We start from the raw sequence: 20428 nt of genomic DNA, 5'->3' as shown, positions 1-20428 counted from the left end.
GTTGTCATGAAAGTTACCTTTGTCTCATTTAAAAAAAATTATAAATGAAATGGTACGACGCGGTATTTCGTTGTACCTTAGTTGACTTCAATCTTAAAATATTTCTTATCAAGTAAACATCTTCTGATGCTTTATTTGATTCCTCATTAATAAGCCAAAACTTCTCTAATTCCTGTCCGAATAATGTCAAATAATCATATTTGGTCATATGTCAATTTCAAGAAAAATTTAAAATTTTTAACCTAATTTTGATCCCTTTGATCTTAGAGGTTGCTTTATCTCCTACTAGTACATCCTCTTGAGCATGAGGACTTAAATTTTTAACCTAATTTTGATCCCTTGATCTTAGAGGTTGCTTTATCTCCTACTAGTATATCCTCTTGAGCATGAGGACTTTGCTTTTTGTGTTAACTCTAGTGGATTACTTATTCTTGGGTACCGGGGGCCTTTCACTTGGTAGAATGGTAGAGGTAGACGGTCTACCGTAGACCTAATGGTGAATGCATTTTTAAAAGATTGGACAAGATATTTGTGAACTTGTCATTTCAGAATTTTTTCCGTACGATGGATCACGTCTTTCTTTATCTTTTTAATTAAGTGTTTACTCTTTAATTATTGGTAATTAAAAGCTTGTATACATCATATAATATAAGTATATATTTTTTCTCATTTGTATACATAGTTCAAAGAAAAATCAGTAGCCTCAGCTGAACCCCCAAACTTATTCCAAATTATTTACATTGTATGACCTTTTTAGGCATTTTTTAAATGTCGTTAGTTCAATAACCGGCAAAGTTACTGTCATGTGACCAAGAGGGGTTCAAGCTATGGAAACAGCCTCTTACGAAATGTAGTCTTTCTTCGGACCTCACGCATAGCGGGAGCTTAGTATACCAGACTGTTTTTTTATAGTTAAGAATTAATTTTTTTTCAAACAAATTAAACTCACTGAACTAACGGAAACAGAACCAAAATAGTGGTTCAGGAATGGCCTTTTATGCAACTGCCCCGCTTAGGAGCTCGTTTGGATTGGCTTAAAAAATGGCTTTTCAGCAGAATTAACTTTTAAGCCAAAACTCAATAAGTTGGGGTTGCGCAGCTTATTGCTTTTGGCTTGTTTTAAGTAATTTTAAATTTATTTTAAGCATTTTTTAACTTTGCCAAATACTAAAAAAAAAACGAAAAAAACTTAAAAACTGAATGACTAGCTTAAAAGTCAATTCAAATCCCCTCTTGGTGAAGGACTTGAAATAGATGCCATCCATTTTATTTCAAAAGTGAAATTTTACCCCACCATAATGGGCTAAATTTCAAAATTCTCCTTAAAGAAAGAAAGAACCCCATTTCCCCAATTCCAATTTTAGCCAATGTAGGCCCCATCTTAAATAGAGTCCACACATAATCGTACATAGCTACACTAGCCAACCAAAAATACCATAAAAAGTGGGCTATGGTCAAGCCACTCGACCAAAAAAAGGGTGTGACCCAAAACACACATACTAACACACCTTCGATTTCACATACTCACAAGTCATAACAATAAATGGACCTAAAAAGAAAGTCCATTTCCAATACTACAAATTTAATGTTTTTGGTATTCATATTTTCTTGTCAATAATAGTCTAATACCAATCCCCAAACGACCCAAAAATATCATAACAAAGGTCCAGTTTGGTTTTTATCGGGTTCAAGCCCAATTCTCTTTCTCTCTCTCCCCTTTCTCTCTCCTCTCTCCCTCTTGCTGAAACCCTAGATCTGGTTCACTATCGAAGCCTGAAAAACCCGGTAAGCTCCATTTCATTATCTTGGTTTTGTTCTAAATCGAATTTAAGCATCTGGGTTTTGCTTAAAATCGAATTTTGTTATCTGGGTTTTGCTCAAAATTGAACTTTCTCATCTGGGTTTTGGTCAAAGTCGAATTTTCTTTTCTGGGTTTTGCTCAAAATCGAACTTTGATATTTGAGTTTCTTTTTTTATCATTTCAGATTTGACTTATTTTTCCGTTTTTAGATATATTTTTAATGCTTTATTGTGTTAGTGTGAAGATTGGTCTCTTGATATTTTTGTTAGTTTTATGTTTATATTTTGGTGAAAATGCGTGCTATATACTCTGTTTCATGGTTAAAATAAAATTTTAAAGCTTTTTGTTGTAGTAATATTTTTGTTTCAATATCAATTTTGTTCTTGTTGTTTTATGGTGTAGTTATTTAGAATTTTGACTTTTCAGGATTAATTCAACTTTTTTTGCTGGTATGTTACAAAAAATGAGTTTTATAGTTTTCTTGTTCTGGGCTTTAAGTTGAAGGTCATTTTTAAAATCAAGGGACTCTGAAATGGTTCTTGAAATTTTTAGTCATTTCTTTCTGGGTGTTAGTAAGAGTGTGTGATATGGGCTTTGTTTAAATTTGTGTCGAAGCCCATGTCTGATCCGTTTTTCTTAGTTAGATCTAGTTAGTTTATGTTTGTACTTGTTAGCCCATATTTTGGGAAACGCCCTTTCTGACCCTGACTTTCTTCGAAATAGAATAGTACCCTCCTTGTTGCATTAGTAGGAGCATTACTAGCACTTTTCAGCCTTAAGGGCAGCCTGATGCACTAAGCTCCCGCTATGCGCGAGATCTGGGGAAAGGCCGGACCGCAAGGGTCTATTGTACGCAGCCTTACCCTGCATTTCTGCAAGAGGCTGTTTCTACGGCTAACTTTTCTGCCTTGTCATTGAAAAATAGCCGTTGTACTGGAGTTTCAAATTTTATAAGTGGAACTCCATGATAACACTAATGGAATTTGAAACTCGTGGATATTTTTCAATTATAGGGGCTAAAAGTTGACTATTTGTGAAAATTTCCCAGTATTACTATTAGGACTCGTTTGGCTATAGGTTTTGCCAAAATTTATTTGGTTTTTTTTTGGAAAATACATGTTTGTTCATAAATTTTATCCATATTTTGGTAAATTCCCAAAACCCAAAACCCAAACCAGTTCAAAACCTAAATCCCAAAAGAGTTGGTTTTGGCCCAAAATCTTACTATTACATTTTTTAAAAATTGCCCCAAACTTTTATATTTTATAAAAAAGCCCACAATTTATTACTCCCTCTGTTTCAGTTTATGTGAACCTATTTCCTTTTTGGTCCGTTCCAAAAAGAATGAACCCTTTCTAAATTTGGTAACAATTTAGCTTAAAGTTACAACTTTACCCTTAATGAGAAGCTTTTATAACCACACAAATACTCAGGGCCCCATTTGGACTTGTTTAGGACCACAAATTCTAAAAGTCTTTATTTTTTTCTTAAACTCCGTGCTCAGTCAAACAAGTTCACATAAATTGGAACGGAGGGAGTATTTTGTAAGAATGTTGCTTCGTCTTGTATCGGTTATCTGATAGTGTAGTTCATTAAAAAAATGATAATTTTGTACCAAATTTATTTATGTTCAGGACTATGGTTTGCGATAATATGATGAATGCTATTGATGAAGGTACTGTTGGGTATTTGTAACAGTTTTTAGAACTTGTGGGTATAAGTCATGTTTTGTGTTTTTTCAAAAAAAGAAAGAAAGAAGTGAAATATGATTTGAAAACTGATGTCCAAACACATTTTTATCTTCAAACCAAACTTCACCCAAATCAGATTTTTCAAAACAAATTTGGGATTCTATGGCCAAACGCTAGCTTAAACTTTGGGTTAGCTTAGTTTAGGGATGAGTTCAGGCAGGGCCGGGCGGGGCCTTGATGGAGGTAATTTAGTCCCTCCAAGTTGTGCCCATGGACAGGATTCTTCAGCTCTGAGGAACTAATGTCATGCATTTGTTGGCTAAAGCTTTTGGCCTCCTGTTCTATTAGTCCAAAGAGTAAATACTATGCCTGCTCTCTGCAGTGATGAAGTTGCAGCCTAGTGGTTGTAACTCCACAACGCATTCGTTAGGTGCAGGATTAAAATCCTACCAGTGACCATTGGCTGCAACACCATAGTGAATCTCTTGGTTGCAAGGTTCAAATCTTATGTAAAGCCTTCCTCTTTTCTATCTTCCCTGTGTCACTCTTCACGGGCTCATTCTCCATTTGGAAAAAGCTTAAAAGAAAATCAGTATCTTATATACTCTGCAGCTTAATGACAAAACCACGGAACCACCTGCTATTCTGCTTTAAAAGGAGCAAAATACGCAACCTTAACATTTCTTGTGGACCTAAGCCCTTTGAAAGATGCAAAATCCTTAGCAGAAATGGATGATGCAGTCAGCTGAGCTGTAGCCATTTCCTTCTTTACTGGGAAAGAGGCTCGACTGAAAGCAAATGAGTGGTTCTCTCTACTATGGACTGAGGAGTGAGTGAGGTGTGTGCTTAGACTCGTCGAAGATAGAATACGTCGAGCCATTAAGGATATCAAAACAGATACTATTTTCCTAGGGAGGAGGGAGAGAAAGAATATAGAGGAAGAAAGAGAAGTCCTAAAAAAAAGGAAGAAAAGAAAAAAAGGGGGAGGGGTTCTTTGGATTCATGCTTCTTTTTTGTTTGATTCACATGCTGTTAAGCCATACCGGCTAACTCAATCACATAAGCATACTAAACTGTCAGAAGTATTTTGCTGTGTTTACTTGGGAATATTCTAAATACGGGGCCTAGCTTCACAAAAACTGTGCTAGTTGAAGTGTCAATATGCGTATTAAGACAAAAAAAGAAATATTAAAGTTCCCTGTTTCTCATTAATCTTAACATGCTCATTGTAAAATCTGACAACTTTTGTAGCATTTTTGAGGGGATGTGATTGGTTCTTATTTTTTTTTTTGTTTTTTTTTGATATTTTGTAGCCCTATAATGGCCACCTAAGTTGCTCGGACGCTTCACTTTTGGCGCCGCACCCGAATCGACACGTCGTGGGTGTGGGGGTGGGGTGGGATCTGTATTGGATTTGGTCAACCAATTTTGGGCACTTTGACCAAAATCGACGGAGAAATTTGGGACAGATAATGATTTCTGAAATAAATAACATTAAAAAGTACCAAATATCTACTTAATCTTATGTTCCTTGGAGTTTTTAATTGTAACCAACTCATTAATATGGTTTGATTTTAGTTTTGCATATGTCACCAATGTTTTGTCACCCCCAACCCCCTTTGCATCCAGCCCTACCTCATTGCTTGGTGAATCTTATGTTCCTTGGAGTTTTTAATTGTAACCTACTCATTAATTTGGTTTGATTTTAGTGTTGCATATGTCACCAATGTTTTGTCACCCCCAACCTCCTTTGCACCCTGCCCTACTTCATTGCTTTGTGACTTGCAAAGGTGGAGGTGCTACCACTAGAAACCTCCTTATGCACTTGGGGGTCATTTGGTTTAGCGATAAGTTATGTAGAGGTTAGTAATGCAAGAATCGAAATGCAGAGATTAGTTATGCATGAATTAAAATGCAGGGATTATTTCTTGTTGGATGCTTACTCGCATTCTTATTTGACATTGTAGCCCGCATAAAATAATACAAAAACTCCAGCATAACTTATATGAATATTATTTATGAGGAGAGGAAGTAGTAACCAAATGTTATAATAATGATGGATTCCGTGTGGAGATTTTTTTCCTTATCAAGCCAACCGAACGGCCCCTTAATGCATTATGGTAACTTCCTTATTCTTTATTTTTAGTTATTCATTATAAAAAAGGTGGCATCTTTTACATTTATTTTGCTGCCCTTGCAGTTCATGAGGGTCTTTTAAAATTTGGACATGCTTTTAACCTCCCAAAAAATAAAAAAAGAATTAAAGTTCCTTCTATTGCTCATAAGTTTTGACTTGCTCATTGTAAAATGTTGTTACCTCTTAGTGTATACTTTGTAATAGATGTGCTTGGTTTGATGTTCTGACAGTATCTTCTTTCTTGTGCTCAACTTCCATGTCCCTTCTTATATGACCCATAGATAGTTCCATATTGATAATAAGTAATGAAGCATTTTGCTAGCAGCTGACAAAAGAATTTGAGTTTTCTGAAACTTGCGCCACCGCCCCCCCCCCCCCAAAAAAAAAAGGAATCTGAGTCTTTTGAGATAAACAGTGCTACTTTCAGGCTTATATTTACTTTTTTGCTATAATCTTCAAATTACTTATAATTTTCGTTTTTCTGTTTCTTTTCTTTATCATTATATTACACAGATATTTGAGAAGTGTGTTGCTGCATATACGATGGCAACCCCTGTTACGCCAGCAACTCCCACTGAGAATCATGAGATGGTCCCTGAACATCAGATGATACCTGAACATGGGATGGTCCTCGAACATGAGATGGTCCTCGAACATGAGATGGTCCATGAACATGAGATGGTTGGACATGAGATGGTGCTCGGCAATGAGATAGTCCCTGGAAATGGAATGGTTTCAGACAGGGAGATGTTTCCAGGAAATGAGATGGTTCGTGCAGAGCCACAACCCAACCATGTAGAAACGCAACCTGGTAAGCGTAGGAAAAAGAAATCAATAGTTTGGGAGCACTTCACTATTGAAACTGTTGCTGTTGGGACTAGAAGGGCACAATGTAACCAGTGCAAGCAATCGTTTGCATATAGTACAGGGTCGAAAGTAGCAGGCACTAGTCATCTGAAACGCCATATTGCCAAAGGAACATGCCCAGTAGTCATGCGTAACCAGCAGAATGATCAATTGACCTCATATAGTGCTCCTTCAAAGATGAGTAGATATGGGGGTAGTAATGGTGCACCTAAACGACGTTATCGAACTGCTTCTACTCCTTATCTTGCTTTTGATCCAGACCGGTGCCGCCAGGAGATCTCCAGGATGATCATCATGCACGACTATCCCCTTCACATGGTTGAGCATCCAGGCTTTCTTACTTTTGTCCAGCATCTTCAACCTCGGTTTGATATGGTGAGCTTCAACACTGTCCAAGGAGATTGTGTGGCAACTTATCTTAGAGAGAAGCAAGCGATTCAGAAAGTGATTGAGAGAGTACCTGGGCGGATCTGCTTAACACTAGACATGTGGTCCTCCCATCACACTGTGGGTTATGTGTTCATAACTGGGCAGTATATTGATAGTGAGTGGAAAATTCACAGGAAAATACTCAATGTCATAATGGAACCATATCCAGATTCTGACACGGCTTTCAGCCATGCAGTTGCCGCTTGCCTTTCTGACTGGAGTATGGAGGGGAAGTTATTTTCTGTCACTATTAATCAACCAATCAGTGATGCAGCTGTTGATAATCTTAGAGCTTTACTCTCAGTGAAGAACCCTCTTGTGCTAAATGGTCAGCTGTTGGTTGGAAATTGTCTTGCTCGAACTTTGAGCAGCATTGCCCAAGATGCATTTTATTTTTTGCATGGAACTGTTAAGAAAGTAAGATATAGCGTAAAATATGTGAAAACATCAGAATCTCACGAGGAAAAGTTTATTGAGCTCAAACAGCAGCTTCAGGTGCCAAGCACAAAGACGTTGGCGCTTGATGACCGAACACAGTGGAACACAACATATGAGATGTTGTTGGCTGCATCAGAGCTGAAGGAAGTATTTTCATGCTTGGATACATCTGATCCTGATTACAAGGATGCCCCATCAGTTGAAGATTGGAAGCAAGTTGAGATTCTGTGTACTTACTTGAAAATCCTCTTTGACACTGCCAATCTTCTGACTGCACCAACAATTCCAACAACCAATACATTCTTCCATGAAGCGTGGAAGATTCAATTGGAACTGGCTCGTGCTGCAGCAAGTGAAGATCCATCCATCAGCAGCCTTACCAAAACTATGCAAGAGAAATTCGATAAATACTGGAAGACTTGTTGTCTGATGTTAGCTATTGCCGTAGTAATGGATCCACGCTTCAAAATGAAGCTCGTTGAATTCAGTTTTACGAAAATATACGGTGAAGAAGCTGCTACCTATGTGAAGATTGTTGAGGAGGGAATCCACGAGCTCTTCCTTGAATATGTGGCACTTCCTCTGCCTCTGACCCCAACTTATGCTGAAGACGCAAATGGTGGGGCTATGAAGCAGGAGAATGCCCAAGGCGTCGGTGCCTCTAGTAATGGAGCCGGACTTACAGATTTTGATGCCTACATTATGGAGACCACAAGTCAGCAGTCAAGGTCTGAACTTGATCAATATTTGGAGGAGTCCTTGTTGCCTCGTGTTCACGAGTTTGATGTTGTGGGGTGGTGGAAACTGAACAGAATGAAGTACCCAACTCTATCAATAATGGCTCGTGATATATTGTCAGTTCCAGTTTCTACTATAACAGCTGACTCTGTATTTAGCACAGTAAGCAAAGAGATGGATCGTTACAGGTGTTCCTTGCGACCTGAGACAGTGGAAGCGCTCATCTGTGCCAAGGATTGGCTTCAGAATGCATCGGTAAATACTTTACACGCACCACTAAAAATGGAAGTCCCGATTTAGGAGGTTGCTGTAATGTTTGAGTAGATGTCTAGAATGGTATTTTGTAGCTGACTTTATTTCCTTTTAGATTGTAAAATTTCTCTCTTTTCTGTTGTCGTCTGAGGGTTGAGTTTCTTGTATCATAATTCTGAACCATTAAGCTCTTTACTTGAGAAATCTATTCGACATGTTAAAAATCTCCCTTTTCATTTCACATTTGTATATGAATGCGTGAAGCAGCTTAGTTGGTGCATGATTTGAGTGTATATATTGTTCTGCTTCACAAATTTGTTCTAATTCACATGTTTAGATTATAAAAGCTACTGCTTCCAGGGTTTTTTCTTACAGTAGTGATGCTGACTGGGACTTCTGTGTATTCTTATGGAAAATTTAGCGTTGGGTCTAACACAACCAACGTATACGTCTCATGTCTCACACATGATAAAATTTCTCCTTACTCTAGTGTATCGGCATAATTATTATCTTCATTTTCAAATTTCAATTACCCTTCTCTATTAAAGAAAAGAAAAAAAATATATTCATTTTTGGTTATTTATTTAAGAGATGACCTAAGTCCAGTGTAGTTTTAGTATAATATACCGACTTCCAGCATAAAATACTGGAGTTCCAGTATAATATACATATCCAGTATAATATGTTGGAAGTTTATACACAGCTGCTCCAATCTCCAGTATATTATGGGAGAAATTCAAAAATAGCCAGATTTACAAGTAGTCATTCAAGAATAGCACGTTTCAAAAGTAATCAAAATTTAGCCACTTTTTATATAAAGATAAATTTGAGCGAAAATACTGTTCAAAACTCGGAAAATACGCCAGCATATTATGCTGGAGTTCCAGGATAAGTATGCTTGAACTCCAGCATATTATACTGGAGTTCCAGGATAAGTATGCTGGAACTCCAGCATAATATGATGGAGTTCCAGCATAAGTACACTAGAACTCCAGCATAATATGCTAGAGTTCCAGCAAGTATATCGGTCCAGCATAATATACTGGAGTTTGGAGCACCGGTGCTCCAGTCTCCAGTATATTATACTAGAGCCAGCAAAGTATACCGGTCCAGCATAATATGTTAGAGTTCATACACATGTGCACCGAACTCCAATATATTATGCTAGACCGGTCTCTGTTGCAGCAAAATAGTGGCTATTTTTTATTGACTTGGTAAACGCTGGCTATTTTTGAATGACCAGTCCAAAAACTGGCTATACCGTGCTATTTTTACGTATATTATGCTGGAACTTTTCACGTGTTAGAGTTCCAGCATAATATGATGGAAGTTCATACACATGTGCACTGATCTCCAGTATATTATGCTGGAATTTTTCGTGTTACAGCAAAATAGTGACTATTTTTCGATGACTTTGCAAGCGCTGACTATTTTGAATGATCGGTCCGAGAACTTGTTAGCCCGTGCTATTTTTACGAAAAAGGGCCTAAAGAGGCCAGACTCCCAATCAAGCCCACTTGGCCCACTAAAACCCAATTCATCTTTTTTTGGGAGAAATTAAAAAATAGCCAGATTTACAAGTGGTTATTCAAAAATAGCCACAGTTTCAAAAGTAATCGAAATTTAGCCACTTTTCATGTAAAGATAAATCTGAACGAAAACACTGTTCAAAATCCGAAAAATAGTATATCTAGTATAATATACCGGTCCAACATAATATGCTGGAGTTTGGAGCACCGGTGCTCCAGTCTCCAGTATATTATACTGGAGCCAGCAAAGTATACCGGTCCAGCATAATATGCTGGAAGTTCATACACAGGTGCACCAAACTCCAGTATATTATGCTGGACCGGTCTCTGTTGCTGCAAAATAGTGGCTATTTTTCAATGACTTGGAAAACGATGGCTATTTTTGAATGGCCAATCCGAAAACTGGCTAGACCGTGCTATTTTAACTCTTTTTTCCTTTACTGGATATATCCAAGGTGATTCGCTGGTTGCTTCCTTTTTAAAAATTATTTTTCCAAAACCGACACATTGTTTTTTACCTTTTTAGCACTTTCACATTGGTAACTCACTAAGGGATCCCTCTACATCAATACACTTTTATTTCATTTCATTTTCCTTCTCTCTTCTATAATTTTTTCTTGTCTTCCATAAATAACACTTACTCGAATATATCAAAGATTCTGAAAAAAGAATATCTAAAAAATAATCCCCTCTTTAACTAGGTTGCACAATGGGAATTTTAGTATTTTTTTGTCACGACCCAAGTTCGCCCTCCGTGAACTGTTGTGACGGCACCTAGTCTCTACGACTAGGTAAGCCTAACAAATTGCGAAAAGGAAACGAAATACGAAACTAGCAAGAACTGCGAAGAAACATACTAAAAACGTTTAAGATGCCACTCGGCATATACAAATACACACTCTCAAAACTGAATTAACTCCCAAAACCCAGAATCTCATGAAATCACAAGCTGTGGATACTACATAGTGTTTTAACTCCAGAATGTCTAATCAAGAAAAATACAGAAGGGCTATAGCTAAAAAAGAGAATAAAGAGGGACTCCTCGGTTTGCGGATGCGACAGATATACCTTGAAGTCTCTGAAGATCGCCTCGCCTCACTGAAAGTATGGCTGAGCCGAAGAACTTGGATCTTCACACGAAAAACATGTGCAGAAAAGGGCATGAGTACACCACAACGGTACCCAGTAAGTGCCAAACTAACCTCAGTCGAGTAGTGACGAGGAAGGTCAGAGCCCTACTGGTTATATACATAAAACAGGGTAAACAGTACGAAATGTGACAATATAATTAAAGCACTAACAGTTATTAGAGAACAAAATCATAGAAAGAATGTAACTCAGTACACAAAGATAGCAACAGGGGATCTCCCGAGATATTGTCCCGTAGTCCCAAACGTAAAAGTGCAGAGGATCTCCCGGAATACCAATCCGTAGTCCCAAAGTAAATATCCAGTACAGGAAAATCTCTGGAGTGTCGTCCCGTAGTCCCAAATATAAACATGTAGGGGGCTCTCCCGGAATACCGATCCGTAGTCCCAAAGTAAACATGCATGGGGATATCCCGGGAGATCGTCCCGTAGTCCCAAAGTAAACAAACAACAGTATCAGAAAGAATCTACAGTTCTATTCGTGGATAAATAAGAATTCTACTCTAAACATGCTGCACGTAATACAAGTAAGCAGTCAAAACAGGTAAGACAATTAGAACACATAAGCATGCTTTTTCCTAGGCTAAACAAGAGGCTTCAAGTACAAGTATTGCTCAATTACAAGAAGAACACAGGTATTTACTTAATAAAAACGGGATTTTTCAACAATTAGCACGTATATGCCCTTGTCACATCACGTACACGACACTCATATAACAACAATACCAAAATCTTAAGGGGGGTTCCCCCCACAAGGTTAGGCCAGCCACTTACCTAGAACCGGCTCAAAATCAATCCGAAATCACGCTCTTGCCACGAGTATCCAACTCCGGGTGGCCCAAATCTAATCAAATTAATATCATAACGTAAATACAACTACAAACAACTAATTTAGCTAATGAAATTGAAGCTAAGGCAAGAACATAGAAAAACGCCCAAAAATCCTCCCCGGGACCACGTCTCGGAATCGAGTAAAAATTATGGATTATGAATACCCATTCACTCACGAGTCTAACTATACCAAAATTACTCCAATCCGATACCAAAATCTTGATCAAAACCCCAAAATTAGGTCTAAGAACTTTTCTCAAATTTTCCCAAATTTCTCACCCCAAATCTGAATTTAGATGATGAATTCATGTTTAGATTAATGAGTTATAAGCAAAAAGGAGTTAGGAATCATTACCCGCAAACTTTCTCCGAAAATCTCTCCAAAATTCGCCTCCTACCGAGCTCCCAATTCAATTTTGTGATATGAACTCAAAACCCTCGATTTTGAAATTTATGTTATGCCCAGACACGTTCTTCTTCGCGAACGCAAGTCCATTGTCGCGTACGCGATGCACAAAAATCACTGGCCAGCCTTTCCTCTTTCGCGAGCGCGAGGGTCCACTCGCGAACGCGTACCTTACACTGGCGGACCCTACGCGAACACGAGGACCATATCGCGAACGCGAAGGTTAAAGGGCCCATACCTTCACGAACGCGGGGGCATCATTGCGAACGCGAAGCACAATTCAGCTGCTTCACCCAGATGCTCTACGCGAACGCGATGAAGGTTTTCTCTGCAACACAACAGTAGAAAATCTGCAACTTCTCTAAGTCCAAAAATAACCCGTTGAGCAACCGAAACACACCCGAGGCCCCCGGGACCTCAACCAAATATGTCAACCAATCCTAAAACATCATACGAACATAGTCCAACCCTCGAATCACATCAAACAACGCTAAAACCACGAATCACCCTGCAATCCAAACCTAAAGAACTTGAAATTTCAAGAATCCTACAACTGATGCCGAAACCAAATAAACCAAGTCCGATTGATCCCAAAATTTGCACACAAGTCACATTCAACACTACAGAGCTGTTCCAACTTTCGAAATTGGATTCCGACCCCGATATCAAAATCTCACTATCAATGCGAAAACTTCAAAAATTCAACTTTCTGCATTTCAAGCCTAAATAAGTTACAGACCTCCAAAATACAATCCGAACACGTCCCTAAGCCCGAAATCACCCAACAGAGCTAACGAAATCGATGGAATTTCATTCCGAGGTCTTCACACTGCTCCGACTACGGTTCAAATTCTAAAGCTTAACCTCTCATTGAGGGACTAAGTGTCCCAAAATACCCAGAAACTCAAAACGAATCCTCCCGGCAACTCATAATAGCATAAAAAAATACGGGAAAAGCAGTTAATAGGGGATCGGGGCGTTAATTCTTAAAATGACCGGCCGGATCGTTACATTTTTTCTTTTAAGTTTTAAGGTTTCTAATTGTTTGGATATCTAGATCTATAAGCATGTATGAAGTAATGTAACTTAAATTCAGTAAATATTTATAAAACATACACTGTATAACCACTTGTTTTTTATTTAATAATTTTATATTCTATTATATTTAAATATAATAGTTACAAACTTATTGTATCTTTCTAGAGTAAATTTAAAAATTGTTTATGCCATGATTTTCTCTTCCTTTTCACTAGTTTCTCTCCCTACCACAAAATTCAGTCACTAAATAAAATGAAAGGCTTTAAACGCGAAGCATTCATGAGTCATTTTTATACTTTGTATATAATAGTAATTTTATATAATATTTAAACAACTACAATATGCTTTAAATATATAATATTTATACATAAATATGCGGTATATTTTATACTATAAAATTTAATATTCTGCATATACATCGTATATATTTATCATATTGAGTAAAACAATTATATACTATGTATATCCAAATAATGATATTTTATACTAATAATATTTAATTTATACTTCATAATATACTTATTAAATAAATAAATATTAATGTATTATACAAATTATATAATATGTATAATAGGTAAATATTATAGAGATCACTTATTCATCGAAATATGCACTATTATACAAGCATTCACATTTATACCACCAAATAAAACGTTGCCATAATTGAAATAGAGAGAAAGTACCAATAAAACCATGATTAATGATAATTTAGTTATTTGATGGGAAACTGAAACCTTTTGGTTTTGTATTTAATAAAATAAATATTTTGGATGCGTGATTGTAGGTAAGGGTTTAAATCTTTCTGCTAGAAATATAATTATTTAATTGCCTTTTATGTAAAATACCTATTGCTTCTATGTTTGTGAACTTTTTTCTTAAATTTTGTCTATTTATGTTTTTTGCCCTTTGCATTAATGATCTTATAAGGGTCTGGTTCTTAAAATAATAGTCATTTTTGTAATATCTTTAGAAAATGGGCTCTGGAACAGAATTTGCACCCAGTAGCGATGATGAACGATCAAGTTCTCGCTCATAGTAAAGTCATGAAAAAGAGGTATGATTTCATGCTATATTCTACCAAAACTATCATGTTGGGTAACTCACTCTCCTCACGATCCAAAATCCACTAGTCGTGATGGCATCTAACCCAACCCGCTAGGTAAGCTAATTAACGCTATCTATTTCTAATTAACTTAATAAAATAATTAAACAAAGGAATTATTTGAACCTTATACATTCCCCAAAGTCTGGTAGTAAAAATCATGAGCTTCTAAGAGTAAAAATTAAAAAAACTGATAGGAAATAAATACTTCTTATGGTTGAAAAGTACATAAACAGAGTTTTATAATCTAAGGCTACCATGAACAAGAGGCAACTACAACCGGGACACAGGTACATCTTCCAATCCAGCTTCCGTCGAACACAGCAACATCGACATCCGAAATCTGCACGCAATGTGCAGGAAGTGTAGTATGAGTACAACCGATCCCCTGTACTCAATAAGTAAAAAAACCTAAACTTAGGTTGAAAGCAGTGATGAGCTAGAACATAGGTCGGGTCCAACACCAATAACTAATAGCAGTTCATGACAACATAGAGCATATAAATAAGGCAAAATAACTCAAAGATAAAATGCTCAGCTTTTTTACAGTTTTCCGAAAATAGTTTCGCTTTTCAAGAATATCAGTGAAAACTCAAATCCTTTACCGAAATTATTGTAAAATATGAGATAGTTTGAACACTGTAATTTTTTAAAAATTATTTTCACAATAAATAAGATGTTTCTTTTTCAAATAGCATGATAGCAAGTGTGAAATACCTCTTTATGACCACATATCAATGTGTGTAAAAAGTCATGAATGATGTGATACTGTACAACATGAGGAAAAATGTATTTCTATGCATGTATGTCATGTGTGCATGCCAATGCCATGTATCTCAGAGATGAATTATGTATTCACGCTCTCAGAGTACTTAACCTCATTGTCTCACACTGTCACGACCCAATTTCATTATGGTTCATGATGTCGCCCAACATCGTTGTCAGACAAGCCAACCCGAAGATATTAGTGTGTTCTCATTTTACTTTACCAAAACAACTCCAACACTTTCTTTACTTGAATTTAAAATAAGTGACAATAGCAACTTAAAGTAATAGATATATAACCCAAAAAAATAGTCTACCAATGTGTGTGCCAAGACTTGGTGTCACAAATATATGAGCATCTAGTAGAATATATAAAAGAATAAATCCATCCTACTATCTGAAATAGATTAGACAGTCAAAAACAAAGGGAGACTCCATCATGCTGCTGAACAGCATAGGAAGGGAGCAGCTCGCCGTGGAATCTCGGCCTACTATCAAGAATGCGCACAAGACTGGTAGCCAGATGTACCTGCCTCAGATTCTGTACAATTAAGTACAGAAGCATAGTATGAGTACATAAACAACATGTACCTAGCAAGTATCCAATCTAACCTCGAAGAAGTAGTGACAAGGAGTCGACTTGACACTTACTAAGGTCAATACCAATAATAATTAAAGATTACACTAAGCATGGATAACATGGACATAATGGCAAGCTCAGAATTTAAAGAGAACAGTATATCAGTTTCAGTCATGTCTTATAATAGTTGCACTTCAAGGCATTTAACAGAGTAAGTCATGGATAAGATTTCACACAAATATCATGCACACATTATGCCGAGGTCGTACGGTCCGGTCAAACATAAAGAAACTATGCACTGCCAGAGGGTTGAATGATGAAAACCATAGATGCATCTATTTCTACTGAGGCGATCGGCTCGATCCACAATAATCAATTATTATCAAGAAGGCACATAAAGGCGCAATCATATTCAAATAAGTTCACACAAGTTCTCAAGTAAGTGTATACGTTCGTTTATGTTTATTTTCAATCCCTAACATGTCCTAAGTGATCTCATTAGCATGAAAGAATATAAGCATTTGCAAGTATGGCATAATACGGGTCCTAAACTACCTAGACAATTAGCAAATAGTAGCTACGCACAGACTCTCATCACCACGTACGTACATAGCCCCCACAAACAATCACATATATTTATTAGGTTCACTTAGGGGTTTATTTCCCTCTACGGGTAGAAAGGAGACTCACCTCACTCCAAAGCTTACTTCCAATATCAAGAACATGCTCAAACCCTCAATTTGGAGCCGAACGATCCAAAAATAATTAAACGGGGTAAGAACTAGTCAATACAAGCTCAAGAGTTCATATTCCACCTATTAAAGTAATTTCCCAACCCTAAATACAAGTTTCCTAAAAACCATCACCGGGCCCTCGCGCTCGGATTCCGAATTTGTTTTAGGGAATTTGTTACCCATAACCTTAGGATCAAGAATATATGATTTCTACTTCATTCCATAACAAATTTCGTGGTTAAATCTTGTTTTTATCAAAACCCTAGGTTTTACTCTAATCCCATGATTTTTACTAATCTTTATGTGTTAATCTACCCAAAATCCAAGTATTAAACTTACATTAAGTAGAAATAACTTACCTCACAATGCTAGGTGGAAATTTCCTCTTTGGAAGCTCCCAAATCACCCAAACAATGAAGAAAATATGTCAAAAATGACACATTCCGGTAATAAATGAAGGCACCGCCTTAATGATTTCCGCACAAACGGTTAGACGACCGCATCTGCGGTCTCGCTTTTGGGAGGGATCCTCATCTGCAAAGCTAGGCTGGGCTAGCTCGGACCGCTTCTGCGGTCTGGGGGACACTCCTGCGGGTCCGTTTCTACGGAAAGGGAGCCGCATCTACGGTTCTTGGGCTCCCCTCTTTGGCCGCACCTGCGAGGGCTCGACCGCTTCTGTGGTCTCACACCTGCGGCTGACCAACCGCATGTGCGGTTATGATAGATACCTGGAGCTTCAGCTCCTTCTAAAATTTTTCAACTTCACTCGAGCCTTGTTCGATTGACGCTCGGGGCCCCCGCGCACCGCCTGAACTTACCAACAATTTTGAAATCATAAAACGGACTAGCTCGAACCTCGGAATGCCCGAAACAATGCTAAATCTAAGAATCACCCCCTAAAACCAATTGAATAAAACTTATGAATTTCAAGCTCTTCAATTTACCTCCAATGCGATGAAACACACTTACACTACTCGAATTGACACCAAATTTTGCGTGAAAGTCTTAAATGGCAATATGGAACTATTCCCGATCTCGAAACTCTGTTCAGACCTCGATAACACAAAAACCCGCTCCAAATCAAATATTTAAGAACTTCAAAATCCTTAAGGAATCCACTTTCACTATTAGGCACCAAAATGCTCCCGGGTCATCCAAAACCCGATCCAGACATACGTCCAAGTTCGAAATCATCATACAAACCTGTTGGAACCTTCAAATCCGGATTTTGAGGTCATTTACTCAAAACATTGACCGAAGTCAAACTTGGCCTTTTAAGCCAACCTTAAGGAACCAAGTGTTCCGATTTCAACCCAAACTCTTCCAAATCCCGAACCAACCATTCCTGCAAGTCATAAATCAGTAAATCAAGTATGAGAAGTCTTATCTAGGGGAACATGGTTCTTAAAAACCAACACGACCAGTCAGGTCGTTACATTCTCCACATCTTAAACAAACGTTCATCCTCGAACGAGTTTAGATTCATACCTGAAGTGCTGAATAAGTGTGGATATGTGCTCAGCATGTCCTCCTCGGACTCCCAGGTCGCCTCATCGACTAGTTGACCCCTCCATTGGACCTTCATTGTAGAAATCTTCTTGGATCTCAACTGGCGATCCTGCCTGTCAATAATGACAACTGGCTCCTCCTTATAACCCAAACTCTCATCCAGCTGAATAATACTGAAGTCTAACATATGGGACAAGTCGGCGTGATACCTCCGAAGCATAGACACGTGAAAAAATGGATGAACTCCTGATAGGCTGGGAGGTAAAGTGAGCTCATAAGCAACCTCCCTAACTCGCCTCAACACCTCAAATGGGCCTATAAACCTGGGGCTCAACTTGCCCTTCCTCCCGAATCTCATAATACCCTTCATCGGCGAGACTTTCAAGAGAACCTTCTCACCAACCATGAATGATACATCATGCGCCTTCTGATCCGCGTAACTCTTCTGTCTAGACTGTGCTGTGCGAAGCCTTTCCTGAATCAACTTTACCTTTTCCAAGGCATCTTTCACCAAGTCTATACCTTACACTTAGCCTCACTAGTCTCAAACCACCTGATAGAAGAATGACATTGCCGACCATATAAAGCCTCAAATGGAGCCATCTCGATGCTGGACTGATAGCTATTGTTGTAAGCAAACTCAGCCAAAGGCAAGAACTGATCCCACTGCCCTCCAAAGTCAATCACACATGCTCTAAGCATGTCCTCCAATGGGCACTCTGAACGGCTCTCTAGAAATGGGCAGTAAACTGAGGGCCTCTATTTGATATGATTGAAATGGGCACACCATGCAATCGAACTATCTACCAAATGTAGATATGTGCCAACCTCTATGAAGAATAAGTAGTCGCAACTGGAATAAAGTGGGCTGACTTGGTCAACCTGTCAACATTGACCCACACTACATCAAATTTCTGCAAGGTCCGCGACAACCCTACTACGAAGTCCATAGTAATGTGCTCCCACTTCCACTCAGGTATATGCATCTGCTGAAGTAGGCCACCGGACCTCTGGTGTTCATACTTAACCTACTGGCAATTCAAACACCTAGCCACATACTCCACTATGTCTTTCTTATTCCGCCGCCACCAATAATGCTGGCTCAAGTCACGATACATCTTCGTAGCACCCGAATGAATGGAATACCGTGAATTGTGTGCCTCCTCTAGAATCCTCTCCCTCAAGCCCTCAATATTAGGAACACATAGGTAACCCTGGAGTCGCAGAACACCATCCTCGCCAATAGAAACCTCCTTGGAACTACCCTGTAGAACTGTTTCTCTGAGAACTGCCAAATGAGGATCATCGAACTACCGAGCCTTGATCTCCCCCAATAATGAAGACTGAGTGACAACACACGCAAGGACTTGGCTGGGCTCTGAAATATCCAACCTCACAAGTCTGTTAGCTAAGGATTGAACGTCCAAAGCTAGTGGCCTCTCCTCCGCTGAAATGACTGCCAAGCTATCCATACTCTCTGCTTTCCTACTCAAGGCATCCGCGACCACATTTTCCTTGCCCGGATGATAAAGAATGGTGATGTCATAATCCTATAGTAACTCAAGCCATCTACGCTGCCTCAAATTAAGGTCCCTTTGCTTGAACAAATGCTACAAGCTACGATGATCAGTATAAACCTCACAGGACACCCCATACAAATAATGCCTCCATATCTTAAGTGCATGAACGATCGTTGCTAACTCCAAGTCATGCATAGGGTAGTTCTTCTCATGAATCTTCATCTGACGTGAAGCATATGAAATAACTTACCCCTCATGTATCAACACATATCCCAAGCCGATGCGTGAAGCATCACAATATACCATATACATCCCCGAACCGGAAGGCAACACAAGAAATGACCCTGTAGTCAAAGCCGTCTTGAGCTTCTAAAAGCTTGTCTCATAATCATTGGACCAATGGAAAGGAACACCCTTCTGGGTTAATCTAGTCAGAGGTGATGCAATAGATGAAAAACCCTGCATGAATCGACGGTAATAACTTGATAACCCCACGAAACTTCCGATCTCGGTCACTGAAGTAGGACGTGGCCAACTATGAACTACCTCAATCTTTTTGGGATCCACCTTAATACCCTTTCCTGACACAATATGCCCCAAGAATGCCACTGACTCTAGCCAAAACTCACACTTGGAGAACTTAGCATATAGCTTCTGCTCTTGCAAGGTCTGAAGCACTACCCTCAAATGCTGCTCGTGCTCCCCCAGGCTACGTGAGTATATCAAGATGTCGTCAATGAAGACGATAACAAAGGAATCAATATAAGGTCTGAACACCCGTTCATCAAGTCCATAAATGCTGCTAGGGCATTAGTCAAGCCAAAGGACATCACCAAAAACTCATAATGACCATATTTAGTACGGAAAGCAGTCTTCGGAACATCGGAGTCTCAAATCTTCAACTGATGGTACA

The 20428-nt window shown here is 38.4% G+C and overlaps 1 protein-coding gene across 1 annotated transcript; it reads left to right on the top strand.

The window, feature by feature from the left end:
• Nucleotides 1–1450: 1450 nt before the first annotated feature.
• Nucleotides 1451–8577, top strand: LOC107777700 (zinc finger BED domain-containing protein DAYSLEEPER-like). The gene is made up of 2 exons (XM_075237307.1): nucleotides 1451–1785; nucleotides 6143–8577. The coding sequence occupies exon 2, from the start codon at nucleotides 6173–6175 to the stop codon at nucleotides 8399–8401; it is 2229 nt and encodes a 742-aa protein (XP_075093408.1). The 5' UTR covers nucleotides 1451–1785; nucleotides 6143–6172; the 3' UTR covers nucleotides 8402–8577.
• Nucleotides 8578–20428: the final 11851 nt, after the last annotated feature.

This window comes from Nicotiana tabacum, chromosome 18, assembly GCF_000715075.1.
Source record: "Nicotiana tabacum cultivar K326 chromosome 18, ASM71507v2, whole genome shotgun sequence".
NCBI lineage: Eukaryota > Viridiplantae > Streptophyta > Magnoliopsida > Solanales > Solanaceae > Nicotiana > Nicotiana tabacum.
Note: the sequence above shows the minus strand (reverse complement) of the source record. Positions and strands in the feature narration are given on the sequence as shown.

Excerpts from the sequence above, each read along its gene's own strand:
- LOC107777700 (XM_075237307.1), top strand. The coding sequence starts at position 6,173 with ATGGCAACCCCTGTTACGCCAGCAACTCCCACTGAGAATCATGAGATG.